At 33.2% G+C, this 20,532-nt stretch overlaps 1 protein-coding gene across 1 annotated transcript; it reads left to right on the forward strand.

The window, feature by feature from the left end:
- The first annotated feature begins 12,892 nt into the window (after positions 1 to 12,892).
- LOC127870295 (uncharacterized) lies at positions 12,893 to 19,274 on the forward strand. The gene is made up of 3 exons (XM_052412928.1): positions 12,893 to 13,468; positions 17,601 to 17,826; positions 18,315 to 19,274. The coding sequence occupies exons 1-3, from the start codon at positions 13,236 to 13,238 to the stop codon at positions 18,444 to 18,446; spliced, it is 591 nt and encodes a 196-aa protein (XP_052268888.1). The 5' UTR covers positions 12,893 to 13,235; the 3' UTR covers positions 18,447 to 19,274.
- Positions 19,275 to 20,532: the final 1,258 nt, after the last annotated feature.

The raw sequence follows: 20,532 nt of genomic DNA on the forward strand, positions 1-20,532 counted from the left end.
ACCTATCACGTTTCATGATCCTGGGCCTAAGCATTCTTGAGTTATCATCTGAAAACCATTTTACTATTTCGAGTCACTGTGACCTTGACATTTGACCTAGTGAACTAACAATCGATAGGGGTCATCTGCCGGTCATGATCAATGTACCTATGAAGTTTCATGATCCTAGGCCTAAGCGTTCTTGATTTATCATCCGGAAACCATCTGGTGGACGGACCGACGGACCGACCCACATGTGCAAAACAATATACCCCCTCTTCTTCGAAGGGGGGCAAACAAATCTATGTAATCATATCACATCTAGCGTTGAAATTTTGGCTATTGCTATAAGGAACACTGATTGTTAAGGTGTTAACTTTATATTACGAAATACTTAACGAAATGTTCGTTGAGTTTGAGCGTTATAGAGACTTTAATTTCATAACTATGGTTACTTAAACAAGTTGATCACTTATAGCAAAAATAATTTTACTGTCAGGAATTTCATTTATATTTTAAATATTATATTATATTATGTTTCCAAAGACCTGGTTTGTGACAAATATTGCTAAAAATTAAGTTAAACGTGATTAATGAGTGGTCCGCTTGAATACTTGTTTCACTTTCAGTAGATTTTAAATGTTGTAAAAATCTCGTGTGATTACAAATAGACGGAGTCTAGTTGTATTGGAATGTTCTATGCCAAATAAATTTTCTTTGGTCGTTTTTTTGTCTTAAGGGATCTACCATATTATAGAACTTTTTTTAATTCTGGGAATTTACTTCGGACCTTAGGGTTATTAACATTTTTGTAATTGAAGTACTTAAATTCAGGATCAATAAAGAGGTTAAAATCAACACAAATGAAAAATGGATGCATTTTCGTTTTAATAATTAAAAAATATATCAGTAAAAGAGGATGGTGAGTCATAATTTGTATCATTTAAAGTCAGCAACGTTAAGCGGAAGCCGTTATCAGAAATGTCAAGTGCAAGAATATTATCATGAGAGTAAGGAACAGATGTATGTATTTTATATGTGTGCTGTTTTATATGAAACTTACATGTTCCTCTTATATTTGCTGAACCATAGCTTTAATAAATTTACATCACCATTCTGAACTGAATAAATGCTATTATATATATCAGGGGTGAAATATCTGCCCTGCAGACAATACATTTTATAATACAAAAGACAAAGGATATCAATATTATCAAGCTAACATTGTTTGAAACGAAACTAACTCGACACTGCATGTTCAAAACAACGTGGGAATAAACAACTTGAAAATTAATAAAACGATGCTCCAATTGTCTTAAAATCATTTAAGTACATCGTATTTTTTTTTCTTATTAAATTATCAAAGCCATTAGGAAGCAGCGTTGTTCTGAACAAAATGGTTTCTTAACAAGCCAAAACATCAAATAGCATGTCAGCTACACAAAAAATATTTCGATAGTTTTAAATATTTAACAAAACAGGAGAAGGCTTAAGTGGGTAAAATAACCTAACATGTTGGAGTTTAGTATTGAGGAATGTTCTTAATATGAATTTAAACGGATATTCAGTAAATATATTAATACATATTTCACTTCCATAGGGCGGTATAAACAGTTTGCTTGTTATTATACAGCTACTAGTGCTAAACTGGTTTCTGGGTCCGTCCTTGTTTCCCCCAGGTTTAGACAATGCACATGTTTTTTTTTGCTATAAAATAATATATAGGTATGCGTTTTAAAATATGCACAGTATATCAAATACGAATAGTTTCAAATGTAGAGGTTAATTTAGGCTTACACAACATACAGATTCATATTTTGAAAATACAAGCACGTGAGATTATGTCCGAATATTTGCCTTTTTTACTCACATCTGTATACAAAGTATAAGACTGACGAAAGTCTTCTATGAAGTTGTCATGGCTGTGTAGAACTCCCTAGTATAAACTGATTCGTGGACACGATTCTGAATGTATGGCATGTACATGTACCTGGTAAGTTCGGCAGGGGCTGTATATTTGTTCTTACGCTAATTTTGATCTCAGCTTTAAGCTTAGTCAGTCGTATGCAATTACTTATTACACAGGCAATTTTGAATGAGTAATGCAAGTACACAAGCAGTTTACGGAGTCAACTACAATGCCCCATTAACAGGTTTCATAAAGATGACGCATAGTTTATATGTTATGGTTAAGATGTACATACTTGTTATTGTGTACGAACAACCATACACAAACCATACGTTTTTCAAACGCACTAACGTGAGCCAGTGCCAAAAGAACACTAGACAAGACTGATACAGCTATAAGGAGGAAAGATTGTAACAAGCACAAGCCAAGGCTTTGTTCTTTTTACTCTCCGTAAAAATTAAATACTTAAATTATAAAAGGCTAGGTTTTCAAACACACGCTATTGAAAGCAAATGAACAACAGTTTCGTATCGATACGGAATTTATTATTAAATGTAGAGACAAGTATGGAAAATGTGTGTAAAAACTAAAATATAAATATCTAGCCCGCCATTAGGATTTCTTCGGGAAAGCGGCCTGTTTCGCAATCGACAAGAAGAACTATACACCGTAATAGCTCAACGTATTGACCCCAGACACATTACCGGACTTCAAAGGATATGTGTTATGTAGCGTATCTATGTTGACTAGTTGGGTGACAACGTTATTATGATGTCTGATGGCGTTCAGATAATGGGATGCATTATTAGTGTCATGAATACCCATCCAAATATAAGTTGAAAACGCTACACGGATATGATAAAAATAACCCTATCTCTTACGATGACGGGCTGATCACAAGAACATTAACGTGAAAGGGCGTTGCCATTATTTCAAAAAGAATGGACAAACGACTTATGCATTTTAATTTGCTAACTGTTGCCCAGTGGACCGAGTTAGATCGTCAAAGCATCGGAATGGGAATTTCTCGGTAAGTATGGAAATTACTCGGGGTGTATGGAAAATACTCCATGGGCACGTGACCGCTCTTAGCCAATCGGATTAGGTAATTTTTGTAGGAGGTGAGTTATTATCACATTTGTTGTTATAGTTCATATAAGTTCGCTTTTAAGTTTACATACACTGCATAAGAATTATAGTTTTTCAACTTTTAAAATGTCTTTGTATTTATTATTCATCATTCACCAGTACCACCATCACCACCAGCACCACCACCACCGTCACCATCACCACCACAACCACCAATCATTCCCTTGACCAGTTTGAACTTTAGGGATAAATAAGGGAATGCTGTTGTTTGGTGCTGAGCGCAATTTATCCATGGGAGGTGTGTCCACTCGTTTACTAGGACTGCCCAGCTCTTTTTCTCACGGCATCGACGTCGACCTCCATCTAGCGTCGCCTGGAGAACATTCTTTCACAAAGAGTCGTGTCTGATGACGTTTACAGATGAAGCCAGGTTTGGTCGTTTTACGGTCGTCAGTATGAACTCTTGTGGACCAATAAGTGTTTTAACCATGTTCCGAACGAACTTGTTAATCTTGGCTCCAGCAATTGCCCTTAGACTGGTTTCGCAAAATGTCTTGGTTGCAATTTTGAGATGTGATAAAATTGTGGAATAAGGTTTTGGAGTATGTCAGAAGGTTGATTGTACGGTGGTAGCAAGTAATCATTTACTGTGTAACACATGCATTTCAGTGCCTGTTTCACATCATGTTGTATTTGAGAAGTCACATAATATGTGATGATCTGTCTTTCTTTTTGTCATCTTTTTGTCCTTAATAATTTTCAAGTGCGATCATATGCTTTGCATTTTTCACTGCATATTTACAAATTGTAAACATCACCTACATGTTTAATGAAAAACATTGTCTACAGTGATGAAGTAGAATAAGTTATTTTTTGATTCAGCAATAATTGTTAAATGCATATTTTAAACCTGCTGCGATTTAGCTTACACTCGCTGAAATGTGTACATCAACAATAGCTATACCTTACATCGCATCGGCTATAGGATATACAACGCGTTAACATATTTTTTTCATGTGTGACAATAAAAGGGCATTGACTTTCAAAACTGCAGTCTTTGGTATTGTTTTATTTACTAACAATCATAAGAAATTCACCCAAAAACACAAGTGACTGCTATCATAATGGTGTTAAAACCCTGGACCTCTGGCAGTAAATTTCACGCGCAACCACTACACGCTTTTTAATTTGAACGGATTTTAGAAATATATGTTTGTTCTAAATAAGCCTTATATTTCAGATTTTGATATATGATGATCAATAAAGGAAATATATTTAAAAACCTATTGCCTATTTAAGAGTGATTTCTGCTCTCTTTTTTAAAATAAAACTGAAACTAATTGTCTTTTTGTTTCCCAAATAGGAACAGGTTTTACTTTTTATTTGTACAAAAGCTTAATTTTTTTTTGGAGAAAACGAGTATATTATCAACACATATTTTCCGTGTTTATTTATAATTGAAAATCGTTTGTTTATAATTTACTACAAATGAGTCATATGACCTCAATCAAAAATGATTTGTAAAGTTGTTGTTTTCAATGAATTGAACCCCAAAAAATGGAAAACAAATATCAAACAGAAATCTTACATGTCTAATATTATCTTACCATTTTATTTATATGACTATCGGGAATATATGAATGTGTCTGGCATATTAAACATTGTATTCCCTGAAAATGTCTGTCAGACAATGCTTGAGTCTTGTTCAAGTATCTTATGAGTTGTTAAGGGCTAGTTAACTAGTTCATCTAGCTCGCTTGCTGCATAGCGAAACAGTTTATTGATCAATGCTGACCTTTAATATGGAGTACAATTGAAGGTGTAATTTGACAGCAAAAATACAGCGAATTGTGCGTCGTTGGTTGAGTTCCTCGTTATGTTGGGTTCAACACCCCAGTGATTGTTTGTGTGTTGGTTCAATATAAAAAACTGTGAAAACGTTTTGATTGTTACTACACAAACTCTTTGAAAGGTTTATTCGAAATTTGATAAAACAATGTGCACCAATCAACCTAGGGGTATTTTTATAAAGGATCCATAAAAGGTTCTTAACCTTTTAACTTCGACCTACATAATACGATTGGAATATCACTTTTAATCATGCTTCTAATCATGAAAATTCGTTTGATGCTTACTGTTCAAATTTGCATTCTTCAAATCCGCTGAAACTGTATACACAGAGCAATGTCATTTTCTTGCTGAAGTACGTATAATTCTTCTAAACCACTAGCCTATAAATGTTTCAATAATGTTGAAGTATGTGTTATACCGGTTTCGTAAGTAACTCCCGTAATGTTAGATTTGTTTTTACAAATACGAGTATATCAATCTATTTAAATAACGAATACAGATAACGATGTCATACAACATGCAATATTTAATATCTTCGCGCTGAAGATTCTAGACGTTTGCACAAAGTAAGTTGATCGTGGCAGTTAGGTTTTGTATAATGACAGTAAATAACTATGCGCACACCTTTTATCAGCATTAAGAGCGTAATGAGATAAGAGTGTGATATTTTTCAATTGTATTGTTTTATGTCGGACATTTTTGAAATTGAAACAGAAACGAGCAATTAACTTTAAGCGTCCACTATCGTATTGTTGTTCAAGTATTTTGACGTTTAATATATATTTTCGATCATTAATCTGACCGCGTATTTAGAAAACAGTGAGCCTTCGCTTTTTCAATTTTTATTAACAAAGGATATAATAGTGGTAGAGTTCTGGCAAACAAACAGAATGTTTGAAACCTATTTTCCTTCAACTACCACTAGCGCTGCAACTACTGACTATTGTGCGTTCTTAAGTAAAAATATAAGTATCCGTTTGGTCGAAGTGCACGTAAATATCTCCTCAATCATTGAATATTTGTTAGTTACTTGAAACAATAAATACAATTTTAAAATGACCCTGCATGTAAGCAGAAATTTAAGAATCTTGGTGTAATTGATATAACGTTTATCAATGTTGAAGGCCTATACTTGTTGTTTGTTTATTTCGGTAATTATACAATTCTTCTATAGATTATAATGAGTATATAGTATTCTTTAGAGTCTTTTATAGCGTAAATTATTATCAGTTCTAATGTTACATTTTGTATACTAAAACGCACTTAATCATTATAATTATATGTAATAATATATACCAAAAATGCTTCACGTGAGTCTATCTAAAGAGGATAAACAATCAAATAAGGGCCTAGAATGATAGTAGCTACTTTATCGTTAGTCTTAAAGAACATTCTAATTTTGCTTTTGTATCCAAGCCAATTAAATTTTGCGTATCATTTGCAAATATTCTGTACGCATATATGTAGGTTGCCAAAGCGGGCTTTTATTTACTGTGATGATTTCTTCCCTTTGTAGAAATATCACCACGGACGACCATTTGGAACTGGAGGAATTGACATAACAAACAATTTGATTGGCAGACTAACTCATGGCCACGAGATAGCTAAAATTCTCTCTTTCTTAGTTTAATGCACCCTTCCTTTATTTACTGCACGGCTCTTTTTAATTGCGCTCCTTTTTTATTTAGGTTTGCACTCTTTTTTGTATCTCGTGGCCTCGACTTAGTAACTCGCGGCCACGACATAGCTAACTCGTGGCCACGAGATAGTAAGTCGTGGTCACGAGATAGAAAAAAGAGGAGTGCAATTTAAAAAAAACGAAGAGTGAATGTTACCTCTATACCACAGTATATAAGACCGCGATGTGTTAATATGAATGGAAAATGCCAGGTTGTGACCGATTTTCTTCAGACCGTTGTCAAGTCTAGCTCAACTATTCATTGACTATCTCGAAATATAGGACGTAATGCATTGTCGGCCTTGGCGTCGATGTCCACGTACTTGACTTGTTAAGGTTAACTTTCAATACCTTCATATGTCTGTTACTATTTCATGTATTTAAATGAAACTTTAAACATATGTTCGGAGTCACAGGATCAAGTTTCCACATGGTCCTAATAAACACTATCCAAGACATATTATGTTAACATAGTTATGTCAACTTTTAAAATAAGAATAATAGGTAAAGTGTGTGTGCAATTTGGAATTCAAATAGTATTCAAGTTGTGAATATCTCAGAAATAATTTAACAAACGAGCATTTTGTATCTACAAAAATCTATGTAATCATACCACATCTAGCGTTTAAATTGTGGCTATTGCTATAATGAACACTGATTGTTTAGGTGTTAACTTAATTTAACGAAATACTTTACGAAATTTTCGTTGATTGTGAGCGTTATAGAGACTTTAAGCTGTTACGGTATCCCAATAATTTACAGTACTGTGCGTGTATCCTAGTTTTCCTGTAAAACCGTGCAGGAAATAACAACGGGGTACCACACATATGTTAGGCCACATAAAAGTAAATGCAGCGCTGCATGATCTATTTGTTCGGATGATCTATGTATTCTTAAATAATCGGTAAATATCGTTTGATGTTTCAAAACAGGATACCAATGCAAAGATGAAGCAATTACAAATAAGTACATTATAATCCACCTTATGACAATAATGAGAATATATTTATATGCATATTAAATGATGATATTGGTAAAACGTGTGCTCTATTTTCGTATAAATCATCAAAGCGAATTGCAATATACAAGATAACTTAACAAATTAAATCATATAATTATATGCCCAATGTTGCTTACATCCATTTTATTTTTGCATAGTTCCTGCAAAGAAGTGCTAAAATATATAAACGAAATAACTACGATGCCGTCATACCTCTTATGTTAGTCATATTTAAGTTTTCATATTGAATAATTTACAACTTTGAAACAAAAATACAATATAGCATCATAAAAATATACTTTGCATAATGTATTTACCCATTTCTGTAGCTTCAAACTAATCATCAAATTAGTTTTGGATATAAATACAAGTTTTACATACATATTTAAAGAACACAGTCCAGATTCAATTCGTAAGGAATTATCTATTTCATGCAACGCGCTTTTTAACCAAGAAGACAGATACAGGGGGAATATTTTAGCATTGTGGGAAAAGAAAAATATTATTAGTAAACATATTTTCATAGATATTAAAGGGCGGTAGATTTATCACCTAAACAATGAACGACTTTAATAATGTACGCTATATAAATGGCGGGCTATGATTATTGTTCTAACACACAATTCTTTTTAAACATATGTTCTTCCTACGGGTTCTAAACTAAAAGTGAAATTAAGACCTGACTCTAAATGACTTTTCCCCAGGATCGAGAATATTGAGTTTTTCAATCAATAACAAATGTCTAAGTACCTTAAAGGGATCCTTTCACGTTTTGGCAAATTACAAAATTGAAAAAAGTTGTTTCAGATTCGCAAATTATCGTTTTAGTTATGATATTTGTCAGGAAACACATTTTTGTTTACACGTTTATACCCTGTACTCCACTGAACATTTACCATTGTCTAATATAGACATTATTTGCATCTTTTGACGATTTAAAAACCTGAAAATTATAAAGCGTTGCAACGCGAAACGATTGAATAATTTGGAGAGTTCTGTTGTTGTCGTTAAATTTTGTGAAACTACGAAGATTGCTTATATAAAGTTTAAAATACGTCATGCATCCATACTTGGCAGGATGGCCGAGCGGTCTAATTGGTTTTTACTCTAGGACTTCGGGGGTTACTGGTTCGAGCTCTGATGCTGGCAACTTTTTTTCCTTTTTTAAATGTTATTCTTGATTTGTTACTGGAGCTTTTTAGATCCAATGTTTACATTTATCAATATAAAGCATTCAATGACAAACTTCAAAACATGACAAAATCTGTGAAAAGGTCCCTTTAAAACGTTGATGCAATTAGATTTTATTTCCAACAAAAATATTTACATATGCATGACGGATTGCTTAATACAACACGATATCACTATTGTTAAGCCAATAACGGTCTAGGGCGTAGAAACAAGGCAATACAGTATCAATACGTTCGTGCATGAGCAGGAGTTTATAGTTAGACCCTTTGGAAAATCACTACTTTCTACCAGGTATGCGTTTTACGAGCAGGTTTGTGGAAGTATGATACTATAATTAGGATTAAAGATTGATATTTAAAACGACTCATCATAACGTTGAAAATGGTTTATTTGAGACTATGCCATTAATGTTTTTTCCATGAAATCGTAAGTCTCACATCCAGCTTACGGTTTTTCGGTTGGTTTGTCTGCTTCACATTGTTTCATAACACTGCAGTGTTGATTCTGTGTATTCGATTTCGATGATATATCAGCGCTTTTCGGATAACAATTTACTATAACTAATAAGCACGATTTACAGAGATTACATTGATTGCGAGGTTTGATATACAAATATTTATATGGAATCTGATGAACCTTAAATTGAAAGACATTGATGATATCGTTGAGACATATGTACGTTCCCTGAATGCCATTTAATTTGCTTTTGCTTGCTACAAAAACAAGAAAATATGCAATAAACTTTCATGAATGCATGTGCTTTCACATTCACCATCAAGAAATGTGTAATAAGCTGTTCGCTTTGTCTTAACACGTCTTAGTTGAGTTGACTAACGTGCATTGATTGGCTGTTTGGATGAACACACGCATAGTTGATCATGTCCACTGCGGTATATTTCCCATATACAATAAACTAACCTCCTTCGACCGTCTTATGTTTTCCTTATTACTTATCTGACAGCAGTATTTGCAAGATAAACAATAATGAACAAAAACTGAAAATGTGTTTAATTTGATAAAACGACTAATACATAATTTATTCAAATATCTATTTATGTCGTTCTTATATAATGTGTCTCCTTATGTAGAGAAAGACACACGTCTGTCGTCCCAGGACGATTCCCACAAAATATAATGAGGCCGAACAGACCAAATCCTAATGTTAAAAACATCTGAAACTGAAGAAACCAATTACTATAAGGGATGTCTCTGACTATGCCAGAGTGCCTCTAAAAGTACAAGCGAAGGTTAATTGGTGGGTAAAGCGATAGATAAAGTAATCGAACTTTGATTAAAATATTTAATACCCGTATAAAATTGGTTTATATAAACGTACCTTTGCATTGCTCTTCTGACTGTGTGATGGATCGTCGGTGGTAATTAATCGCCTAGGATGCTTTTAACGCAAACATAGAAGCACAATCTCATATCGATTCTTGCAGAAACAGTGTTAAGTTTTATTAACTTACCCTATTGCATAATCTACATTTTTGTAATGATTATTTAAAAGTATGATTGCCTAACTGATAAATTTGACAGAGTTGTGTTTGCGTTAACAAACGATTGACCGTGCGTTGAATACAAATATACTCAAACCTTGTACAAATACCCTATTTTTGCATTTATGAAGTATAAACGGACAAACGATCGCTCAACTAGCGGCTGTTATGGCGAGGAAACACCAATGTTTGATTATGATTCACCTCGTTGCATAAACTTGAACAAGCATTTGTTTGTGGTGACATTCTTTGCATAAAAGGATTGCACAAGTCGATGCGATATCCGAACATTTACGAGCGAACGCAAGATTTCCTTCGGGCAACTTCGGAAGCACGAAGTAGTTCTCATTAATACAGCGTTTTTCCCACACTTTACTGAAAAAATACTTATTTGTTTAAAAAGATCATAATACCTATAGAAAACTCTTACGAATGAGCGGACTCTCCGCTTTATCCCATTAAAAATGGTGAAATATTTAAAAAGAGATCCTTTAAAATGTTAACTGGGTCGCGCTTTATTCTCCCAACACAGATCCGAAAAAGTCACGTGGTATGGACACCGTGTAACAAGTGTTGCAGTAATTAAGGTAGCGCACCTCTAATGATTTCCCGCGATTTCTTCGAAGGTTGAAGAGCCTACTATTAGGTGCCGTAGCCTAGTGGTTAAGGCGATAGACTAGAAATCTTTTGGGATATTCCCGCGCAGGTTCGAATCCTGCCGACGACGTATACTTTTTTGCGACGCGTTTTATTTATTTTCTAACGTAATTTGATTTAATATGGCATATAAGCTATATTTATTTTTAAATATATGTTGCAATTTTTATGCACATTCTTCAATTATTAAAATTAAAACAACGTTATGGCGAAATTGGGTGATTTACTGTTGAAAATACTAACCATGCATGTTGCATTTTTATTTTTATTTCAAAAAGTAAACGGTAAATCTGTCTAGTTCTTGGTATTTTTGCTGTATATAGTGTTTCTATAAAAACTAAGTTTAAAATATGACTTAAATGATACTATTTTGAATTTAATGACACTTTGTTTTTAACCGACCCAATTTTTACTTTGCTGAAATCACTTACATTTCATGGCGCTCTTCCATAGATAAAAATTTGTAAAAAATAAATGTCTGTACAAGAATACTTATTTCATCTTGTTTAAACTTTAAACACCTTTACATCATCTGTACACACCAACTGCATGCCCATATTTGGAAATTTGAATGAATTATGGAACTTTTATATACCCCAAGGGTGAAAATAAACTGGACAAAAGCCGAGCGTGGGGGTGGTTTTGAAAAAAATCGGTATATTTTTTTTAAAAGCATTGAAAGCCTACCTACAAATTTGCATGTACTTCAGTGAAATGATGCTGATTAAGAAAATAATTAATTAGATTATATTTGGATATGTGACCATTAGAGGTGCGCTACCTTAAATGCAAAAATGTTACGCAGCAACTGCGGTTACGTTACAATTTTCCTGTGACACCAGATTTTCGTCAGGAAAACCATTAATGGTACCTGTTTCAAAGCCAAAAAGTAAAGTTATAAAATATCAATTAGTGTCTCGGGAAGACTTTTCAATCGACTAATCTGAGAGAGATGAACAGATCGGTCGCAGTTCTGATCTCGTAAATAATAATGTACATAATACATAAAACATTTACCGAATTATTTAGAAAATGTGCAATCGTTTTAATTAATCAAATGTAGCGCATCATTTCGAAACAATACTTTTTGTTATGTTTGGATACATCGAACTGTTCTTTACATGCGTGTTTTGTAATGAATGTGTATCAAGAGGAATCAATGTCGAAACCCTTTGAATGTTACATCTCCATATTGTGAGGTTAAGAAAACGCATATCAATGAAAAGCACTTTTCATTACCAAATATTTGTTTGATACAAAAACAAAAACATTCTGTGCGTTTATGTTACGGTGTCAATTCATGTTTAGGTGGTGGGACAGTACCGTAAGGTCACACGGTAGAGCAATCGCCTTGATTGCAAACGGTTTCGCGTAACAGATTCGTAATGGCCATTCAATTGTCTTACCCTTTGACACGTGTCTCTATCAAGATACAGTTCAAGCACTCACCAGAACATCAACGTTCATAGATTTAGTTATGTTATTAAATGTAATGGTTGTAAACATGATTATTTCCCTTTTTTTAAAACCGGCATTGTCCTGGGGGAAGCATTTTTCGCTCATATTAATAAATACAAGTCAAACATTTTCCTCCAATCTAAATATGTTTTTTTTAAATCTGGAGTGTAACCCAAGTCTGAAAGTGCATTCAAATCTTAACTATGCCAACAAAAGTTCCAACATGAATTATACGTTTAAATGTAATATGAAACGAATAAAATTATTTATTTATATCAATAATAAATATAACAGCTTTACCTACGTTGCTTGGTTTCTTACTAACACAATCGATAAAACTCACGCTAGTTGCATCTGCCCAATCGCGTAAACCGTGATATTATTCTATTAAACAGCGTTCCGCCACTTTTCATGAACAATCAACCCATTATTCTGTCATCCCAGAACGCCTGGCAAACTGCTATCTTTTTTAGAGGTCCTTTCCAGCCATTGTGGTATTGGAAAACGAAACCATGCTATGTATAAATACAAGCAGACTTTGGAATAACTCAGCATTATATTTCATTAGCTTGTATTGAAGGCTTGACATAACATTATGGAACGTTAGCTTGAATTTAAATGTGTTTATTGTAAATGACTGTCTAACACATATCAGGGATAGAATTTGTGTTTAAAATGAGTGCTCATTTATTGGAAGAATTTTATGCGACATTAAATTTCGATCTCATATTTATTAGTATATTATTTTATTTTTATTGAAACATAACCATCTTTTTTTATATTTCATAGTTGTTATAAAACTTTAAATTAATTATAAATCATTTTAAAACTATGCGTAAGCAACATCGCAGTTATGTTCAAATACGTTCGTTGACGCACGCAACTAATTTCGTATTTTTGACAAAACATTAATTTTAAATAAAAATGGGAAACATGTATTCAACGAACAGAAAAGACGCTTTGCGCAAAAACAAGAATGTGAATACTCAGCCAAGACAGAAGTACTTACCCGTCAGTTCGGATGTGGGAGATAACAATGGAAACAGCCAAGTGGTACCTCTTCCGGAATTTACTGATAGACAAAAAGACCTCGTGATTGAGTCTTGGAAAGTTGTAAAGAAAGACATGGATCAAGTTGGAATAGCGATGTTTATGAAGTAAGAAATATTTCATTACTATTTTGTGTTCTATCAGGTCGTTCAATAGGGAATATTTCAAAACTATTATTTTTTAATATTTTTTTCATATTTTAGGTCAGCAATGTTATAAGGATTATTAAACATTCATTACGTGTTTAATTGATGTGCCACTAATATTAACGATAATCGTTGCTATTAATGATATTTTTATTATGAAATGGTACACATAACTTTTATATTTGGAATAATGTCTTACAATATGTAACATACGTTTCATAAAATCTCATAAATTGATTTTGCCATTTAAATTCCTGAACTTTACATCTCATGAAAAATCAAAGAACAAAAAGAACAAGACACAAAAAATGAACCGGGGTCCTTTGAATTAATATCTCGGCCATCGCGAATGTCATTCCGTTATGCTATATGTATACTCTTGATATGGCTTGGTAAAATAAATATACAATAATTATACTGTTCCGGAATTCAGTAAAGTGTAATCACTTTTACAGCTTAAAATGTGTTAAAATATTGATTTCTATTAATTAAAAATCTAAAAAATCAAACAGAGAACTTATATGCATTTGTTATAAACATTCTAACCTTTAAACACGCGATTTCAACAGGCGATGATATGTGTTTACTGTAAGAGTATACACGATTTATTGAAATTTGAATAGATTTACAGCTCATTTGTATAGATATTATAAACAACATGTAGTCAATTCACATATCAATGCAGACATACAGTGAGATTACATGTAAAATAGCATTCACTATAATGTAGCTATCATACATAAGCATAAAATGCTATCATACTAAAGCACACTAATAGTAGATAATATAGCAAAACATTAAACGGTTTTACTTTACTTGAGCGGATTTGGAAAGTCCACAACTGCGCATGCTGTTCAGGTGCGCAGACAGTAAGTAATACGTTTTTAAAAATATGTCATACGGAAGTTACTCAGTATCTTAAATCGAGAGCTTCATTTAAGCTTTTGAGTATTAACATAGGCAAAATGTTTTGCGCGGCAGCCCCGATTCTGTTATGTCCAACCAAATTCGAGCACTTGCTTCTTAAAAAAAAAACAACCGAAGAAGTTGAAATGTTGATATGAGTTTGCGATTACAAATGTCGAAGCGGTTCAACTTCAGACCACAACCAGGCCAATTATGAGCGTTTGTTCTTATTGAAATTATGGATGTATTTAAAGTGATATTACGGCCATTGTCCACTGTTGAATTGAGCTGAAAAGAATTAACTGGTCAAAATAGTTAGTTAAAATGTGGTTACTGACCAATTATCTGCAACTAATCTTGCTACCAGTTATTTATAAAAAATATATTTTATATTCGATTATTTTACATGACTCACCAGTCATCTATGCCTAAATGATCCGAAAGCTAACATTTCTTCTTATCTATGGTTAAATTTAAAAAAAGGTTGGGTGATGTTTTGCGTATACCATAATTGCTTAAGTACAAAATAGTATTTTGCAGGTTTTTACTACTCGCTAAATACCCCAAATTGGATCTGTGCTACAGAAACCTAACCTTTAATTGTTCGGTATTGTTTTCTGTAAGGTATTCGCATCCTTTATTGTTTAAGGAATACTATTTTTTTTCCATATTGAGACAAGGAAGTTTTCTTGTCAAAATGTTTTTGTGTGTGTAGAATGGGTCTCGAAAATTACACAGAGACCATCTTTTTTACTCCCCATAGATCTTTGATGTGGGCCATTTGCTTCTATTCGAACACTTGAAATACTAACATCTCTGCAAATAAATGTACCAACAAATAATAGTTATACTTGGATGTCATATTAATGGACAACATCTTCTTAAGCTCGACAACCCCAAATAAGTTAAACACAATGTGTTCTAAATAGATAAGTAACTGTTAATAAACACACTGTTCAGCAGATTTGTGTTATAACTTTTCCAAATAAAACAATTGTACCGTCATTTGGATATTTCCTCAACGAGTTCGGTCTACATAAGTTATTTGTAAACCCAGTAACACATCTTTTTTTCAAAACTAATATAATGAAACACGCAATAGTCTGCGCACTTTGTTAAAGCTCTGTACGTTTGACATTAGATCAAATATCTTTCTATCTCTTATTATTCGCTGACGACGCGGCTTTATTTTCTGAAACACAAGAGGGTCTTCAAGAGTCATTATACAATTTAGAAACATACTGTGATAAATGGAATTAAACAGTTAACATTGAAAAAAAACAAGGTCATGGTATTCCGAAAAGGGGGTTCAATCAGTAAAGCATTAAAATGGACATATACAGGTCAAGAACTAGAAATTGTGAACAATTTTAATTACCTTGGAATTGTGATGTCAAGTGGTGGATCGTTCGTGTCCGCAACAGATACACTATATGGCAAAGCATTAAAAGCGATGCATACTTTGTTCAACCTAACGAACGATATGAACGTACCCATAAATATCATGTTTAATTTATTTGACGCATATGTATCATCCATTTTAAACTATAACTGCGAAGTTTGGGGATCCATCAAAGCGGAAAATATTGAACGCGTTCACCGTAAATTTTGTAAAAGACTATTGAACGTAAAAATGTCAACAAATTCACTATCGCTATATGCCGAAGGTGGTCGATTTCAGGATGGTTAAATATTGTTTGAAATTACATACTGTGAAACAGGGAAATTGTATTCTTAAACAAGTTGTAGTTTTACAGAGATTAGAAATTGAACGTAAATATAATGCTAACAATTGGTCATCGAAAATACGAGACATTCTTAACCAAACCGGTTTCACCGATGTATGGCTATTCCCCGAATCTGTTAACAATGATCACTTTATCCCGTTATTCAAAAACAGATAACGAGACCAGTATATCACCAACTGGGATGTCAGTGTGACGTCGTGTAGCTCAATGATCCTATATATGGAACTAAAACCAGTATTTGAAAGATCATCGTATCTTGATATTGTTGAAAGCAAAAAGCATAGGAACATTATTGCAAAATAACGTTTGTCCTCTCACAAATTATCCATAGAAGCGGGCAGACACCAGAATATTGACAGAGATCAACGCAAATGTATATTATGTAACCTAAATGATATCGAGGATAAATTTCACTTTGTTCTTAAATGTCCTTATTATAATGATGTTAGGAATGCATTAATTCCGAAATATTATAGAATCCGGCAAAATATGTTCAAGTTTATTTAACTACTTAATAGTTCAAACAAAACTGTATTAAGAAAGCTAGCCATGTATAGTTTAACATGCTTTAGATAAGAGAAAATGTCATATATATGTAGTGTTAAATAGAAATACATTTTTACAAAAAATAAGGCCAGAAATACATGTATGTAATTATACCTATATTTGTAAAACTATATGCATAACATTGTGTGATAACTGTGTATTAAACCCATCCATGTACCATTCTCACGAAATATGTTCACGAAATATGTTTATTTCGTGTGTATTTAGATTATTTTTTAAAATGATGTGTGTTTTTGTGTGTACTTCAACGCATGCTGTTATTTATATGTATGTTAATGACGATGAGCTTCACATGCTTAAGTCAAAAATAAACTATTCTGTTCTGTACTTAGACACTATTGTTTAATTTGGTTCCGTGGGTTGATGTTTTCAATGCACACAGCGGCCGACAAACACGTTTTTGGAGTTATTCTTTCATTGTATTCGACCTTCTTCAAATAGCAAATGCGTTTCATGCTAAAACACGCCGAATTACATTAGACGTGCCTCATACAAAGTGATATCTTATTAATATATACATCAACATTCAAAATACAGAGCAGAAGGTTACGCCGTAAGTGCGCAATCATGGTATTTTGATCGTAATAATATGTATACATATTCCCTTGAATGAATGTCTTATGTAGCCAGGAGTATGTTAATGATTACAGAGTGTAACGGCATACATTATTGTATAAAGTTACATAGTATATAATTAACATGACAGATATGTGTCTTCATATGCCGCGTATATGCAATGAACTATTTATAATGAAGTTCCTTTCTAAATCGATAACAGCCGTTTTTCATTGTTGACTTTTTGAGCGGCATTGACCTTTTTCAATAAACGAGCCATTTGAAAGAAATACAATTGATATGATGCGTATTTTCAGATTATTTGCCAGCAATCCTGACGTCCAAGGCGTATTTGCGCCTTTTAAAGGTATGACCCAAGAGGAGCTCATTCAAAGTAATCAACTGCGGTCTCACGCCATGCGAGTGATGGGGACTGTCGACAAGTGCCTTAGCTTATTTGAAGACAGACAAAAAGTCGTGGAAACTTTGCACGATCTTGGATCTCGCCATGTCATGTACACAGCAAAAGTTGATTATATGGACGTATGTGCACTATTAACTATTACAAACATTACATTTTAAACATTTTTACATTCCTTTCATTCATGTTGCTGATTGTACGTATTAAAGTATGCATTCGGATCTGACGTGAGCTTGTTATTACCGCCTTTGGTACACAAGTATAAATTAAATGATATTGCAGTTACACTAAAAACAAATCTTTAAATATAAGGTCATTCTGTGAATGTTCATGTGACTCCTTTGCATAAAATTGAAAGGAAAAAAATAGTGTTACCTAGCGATTATGTAAGTTCCAAACAAGGACTGTTGACCATTAAGTATATTTAAATTGTAGTCATTCGACGGCAAATGCCCTTGACAGCCGACCCGCAACAAATCTCGTTGAATAGTATTCGATACTAATGTTCCATTTATTTTAGTGGTATATTTAGTTTATTCCAGTTGTTTCAGTTGTTTCGGGATTACTATTTACGTATCCTTATGTACATACTCTGTCTTTTTTGTTTCAGTTGATTGGACCGCAATTTATATTGGCTATTCAGCCTGTGTTAGAGACGGAATGGTCATCGGAACTTGAAAACGCATGGTCAGATCTCTTCAAATTTATCGCCCATATAATGAAAGCAGCTATGACATTCTGATGACGTTTTGGTAATATTTAGAAGAAGGCAGACATATAATAAAATCATACACTGTAATAATCACATTGTATTCGCCGCTTTGTGATTTAATAGTGGAAAAGAGTGTTCATGATCACCTTTACACCATGCGATTGCAGAAAAAGAAACGGCGCAAAAATATAGTAAGGATGCTAATAATGTTCAATATGCCGACACGATCAATAGTATTATCAAAGTGCGTGTTTAAACTAAGTGATTGTGCTATATATTTTAAAGTTGATTTAAGTATGCTTGTAATTTAGAACGAGAACAGCACCATGTTGTTATAGAACATCATACAGAGAAAAATATCGAAACGTTTATGCCATATGTGTGCACAATGTTGATTGAGTTGTAATTTTCACAGAAGATATGACAGCATACTTATATCAAAAGGTAATTAAAACAACCAATTGTTTACACCTGGCAAAATATTCAATATAATATTGTTTTGCGACAATCATATGCAAGCATGCTATTTTTTCTTGTATTGATTTATATAGAATACAAACAGCTCTAGAAAACCATTTTCGGATTGTTAGCTGCAGGATTTGTCATTTCTGAAGTCTCCATCAAAAACCAATTACCACGACACACATCTCTTGTTTGTCCTTGTTAGCAAGCATAACATGTGATGCGTGATCGCATTAGTTTTCTTGTGGGAATCAGATATTAAACTGTATAGTCGCTTTATGAAAGCGGACACCTTCACCTTTTAACAGTATGATTCCAATTACAAATGTTTATTGAATGACTCAGTGTTTTTAAGGCAAATGTCGATACAAAAAACCGTATCTATACATATAACGTTATAAAAATATACATATTGATCTTTTTGTTGTATATTCTAAAAAATAATCATTCTTTGAGCTAACTAAAGTTCATTATCGTCTGATTGAAAACAGCGTGTGTGTTAGATCTCAAAATACATTTGATTTTCACCCATTTATGCCTAGTGGACTCTTCCATCCTTTTACATTGGATGAATTTATTTCAAAAAGAAGGGATGTCTAGTATATTTATTTCTTTATTTAGAATATTTCTTACAGAAATTCCTTTAAGCATTAAGCGCAGACCCTGGTGAGACGCCTCATGATGCGCACCTTAAAATAGTGTGTATGGTTTAAATCTTTAACAAAAACAAGCAATATACGTCTGGGAATTTGAAGTCAGAAGAACCGAAATGCTGTATGTTTCTTTCCTTTTCTTTCGATTTCGCAATACATGGACCAAACTGGTTTGCCTAAATTCAATCGTAACTAAATTACTAACAACTGCTGTATTCTGCGTCGCAAATATTTTGTAGTAGCTAACTTTAATGAACATTCTTAATTAGGCTCACACTTTTTACTTTGAAATATGACCTTGACATTATGCAGACATGGTTAACGGACACTTTTTGCATGTATTCTCAAAGACAAAACAAAAAAGGTAATGTTATGAATTTCTTGCTTGTAGAGGGTATGGGCCGGCGGATAGATCAATCTTGAAGTGTGACCTTATCCTTGATTATGCTTATGCAATTTGACCGTTACCTAAATGGCCCTTACATTGTAGCAAAGTTTGATGAACAGTTTTCATTGTGTAACTTTAGCGGATACGACATTGGATCCTCAAACCGTTAATAATAAAGGAAGACCTTGATATTTAGCTGATATGAAAGACTCATGCCCTTAGCACATTGTATTGTCATAATTATCATAATATTCAATATAAATAATATGCAAGCATGTTTGCTAAATGACAAACATGCACAGGAGTCGTCTGGTCATTGGTGGGTCGCTGCCCGCTATGAAACTGCAAGTTCTCGAGTTAGAGAAATACTTAAAGCGCCTATGTGACAACGCTATATGCAACGTATTGGAAGTAGTTTTTGAAAACGGTAAGCTTGATTATTCATGAAAATAATATATATATATACCTAGTATATATTATTATTAATCTTGGCTCATTTAAACAGAGAAGTGAGACATTGTTGTTGGATATTTCTTTCAGATGTGCACAGTACACTTTCTGTACAATGTTCTACAAATATATCCTACGATATTATTTAAAGGGCCCTTGCAAT

This window comes from Dreissena polymorpha, chromosome 2, assembly GCF_020536995.1.
Source record: "Dreissena polymorpha isolate Duluth1 chromosome 2, UMN_Dpol_1.0, whole genome shotgun sequence".
NCBI classification, from domain to species: Eukaryota; Metazoa; Mollusca; class Bivalvia; order Myida; family Dreissenidae; genus Dreissena; species Dreissena polymorpha.

Bases quoted from the DNA above. Each gene is read 5' to 3' on its own strand.
- LOC127870295 (XM_052412928.1), top strand. From the start codon at position 13,236: ATGGGAAACATGTATTCAACGAACAGAAAAGACGCTTTGCGCAAAAAC. The intron at 13,469-17,600 runs GTAAGAAATATT...GCGTATTTTCAG, and splicing joins GGAATAGCGATGTTTATGAA to ATTATTTGCCAGCAATCCTG. The intron at 17,827-18,314 runs GTATGTGCACTA...TTTTTGTTTCAG, and splicing joins CAAAAGTTGATTATATGGAC to TTGATTGGACCGCAATTTAT.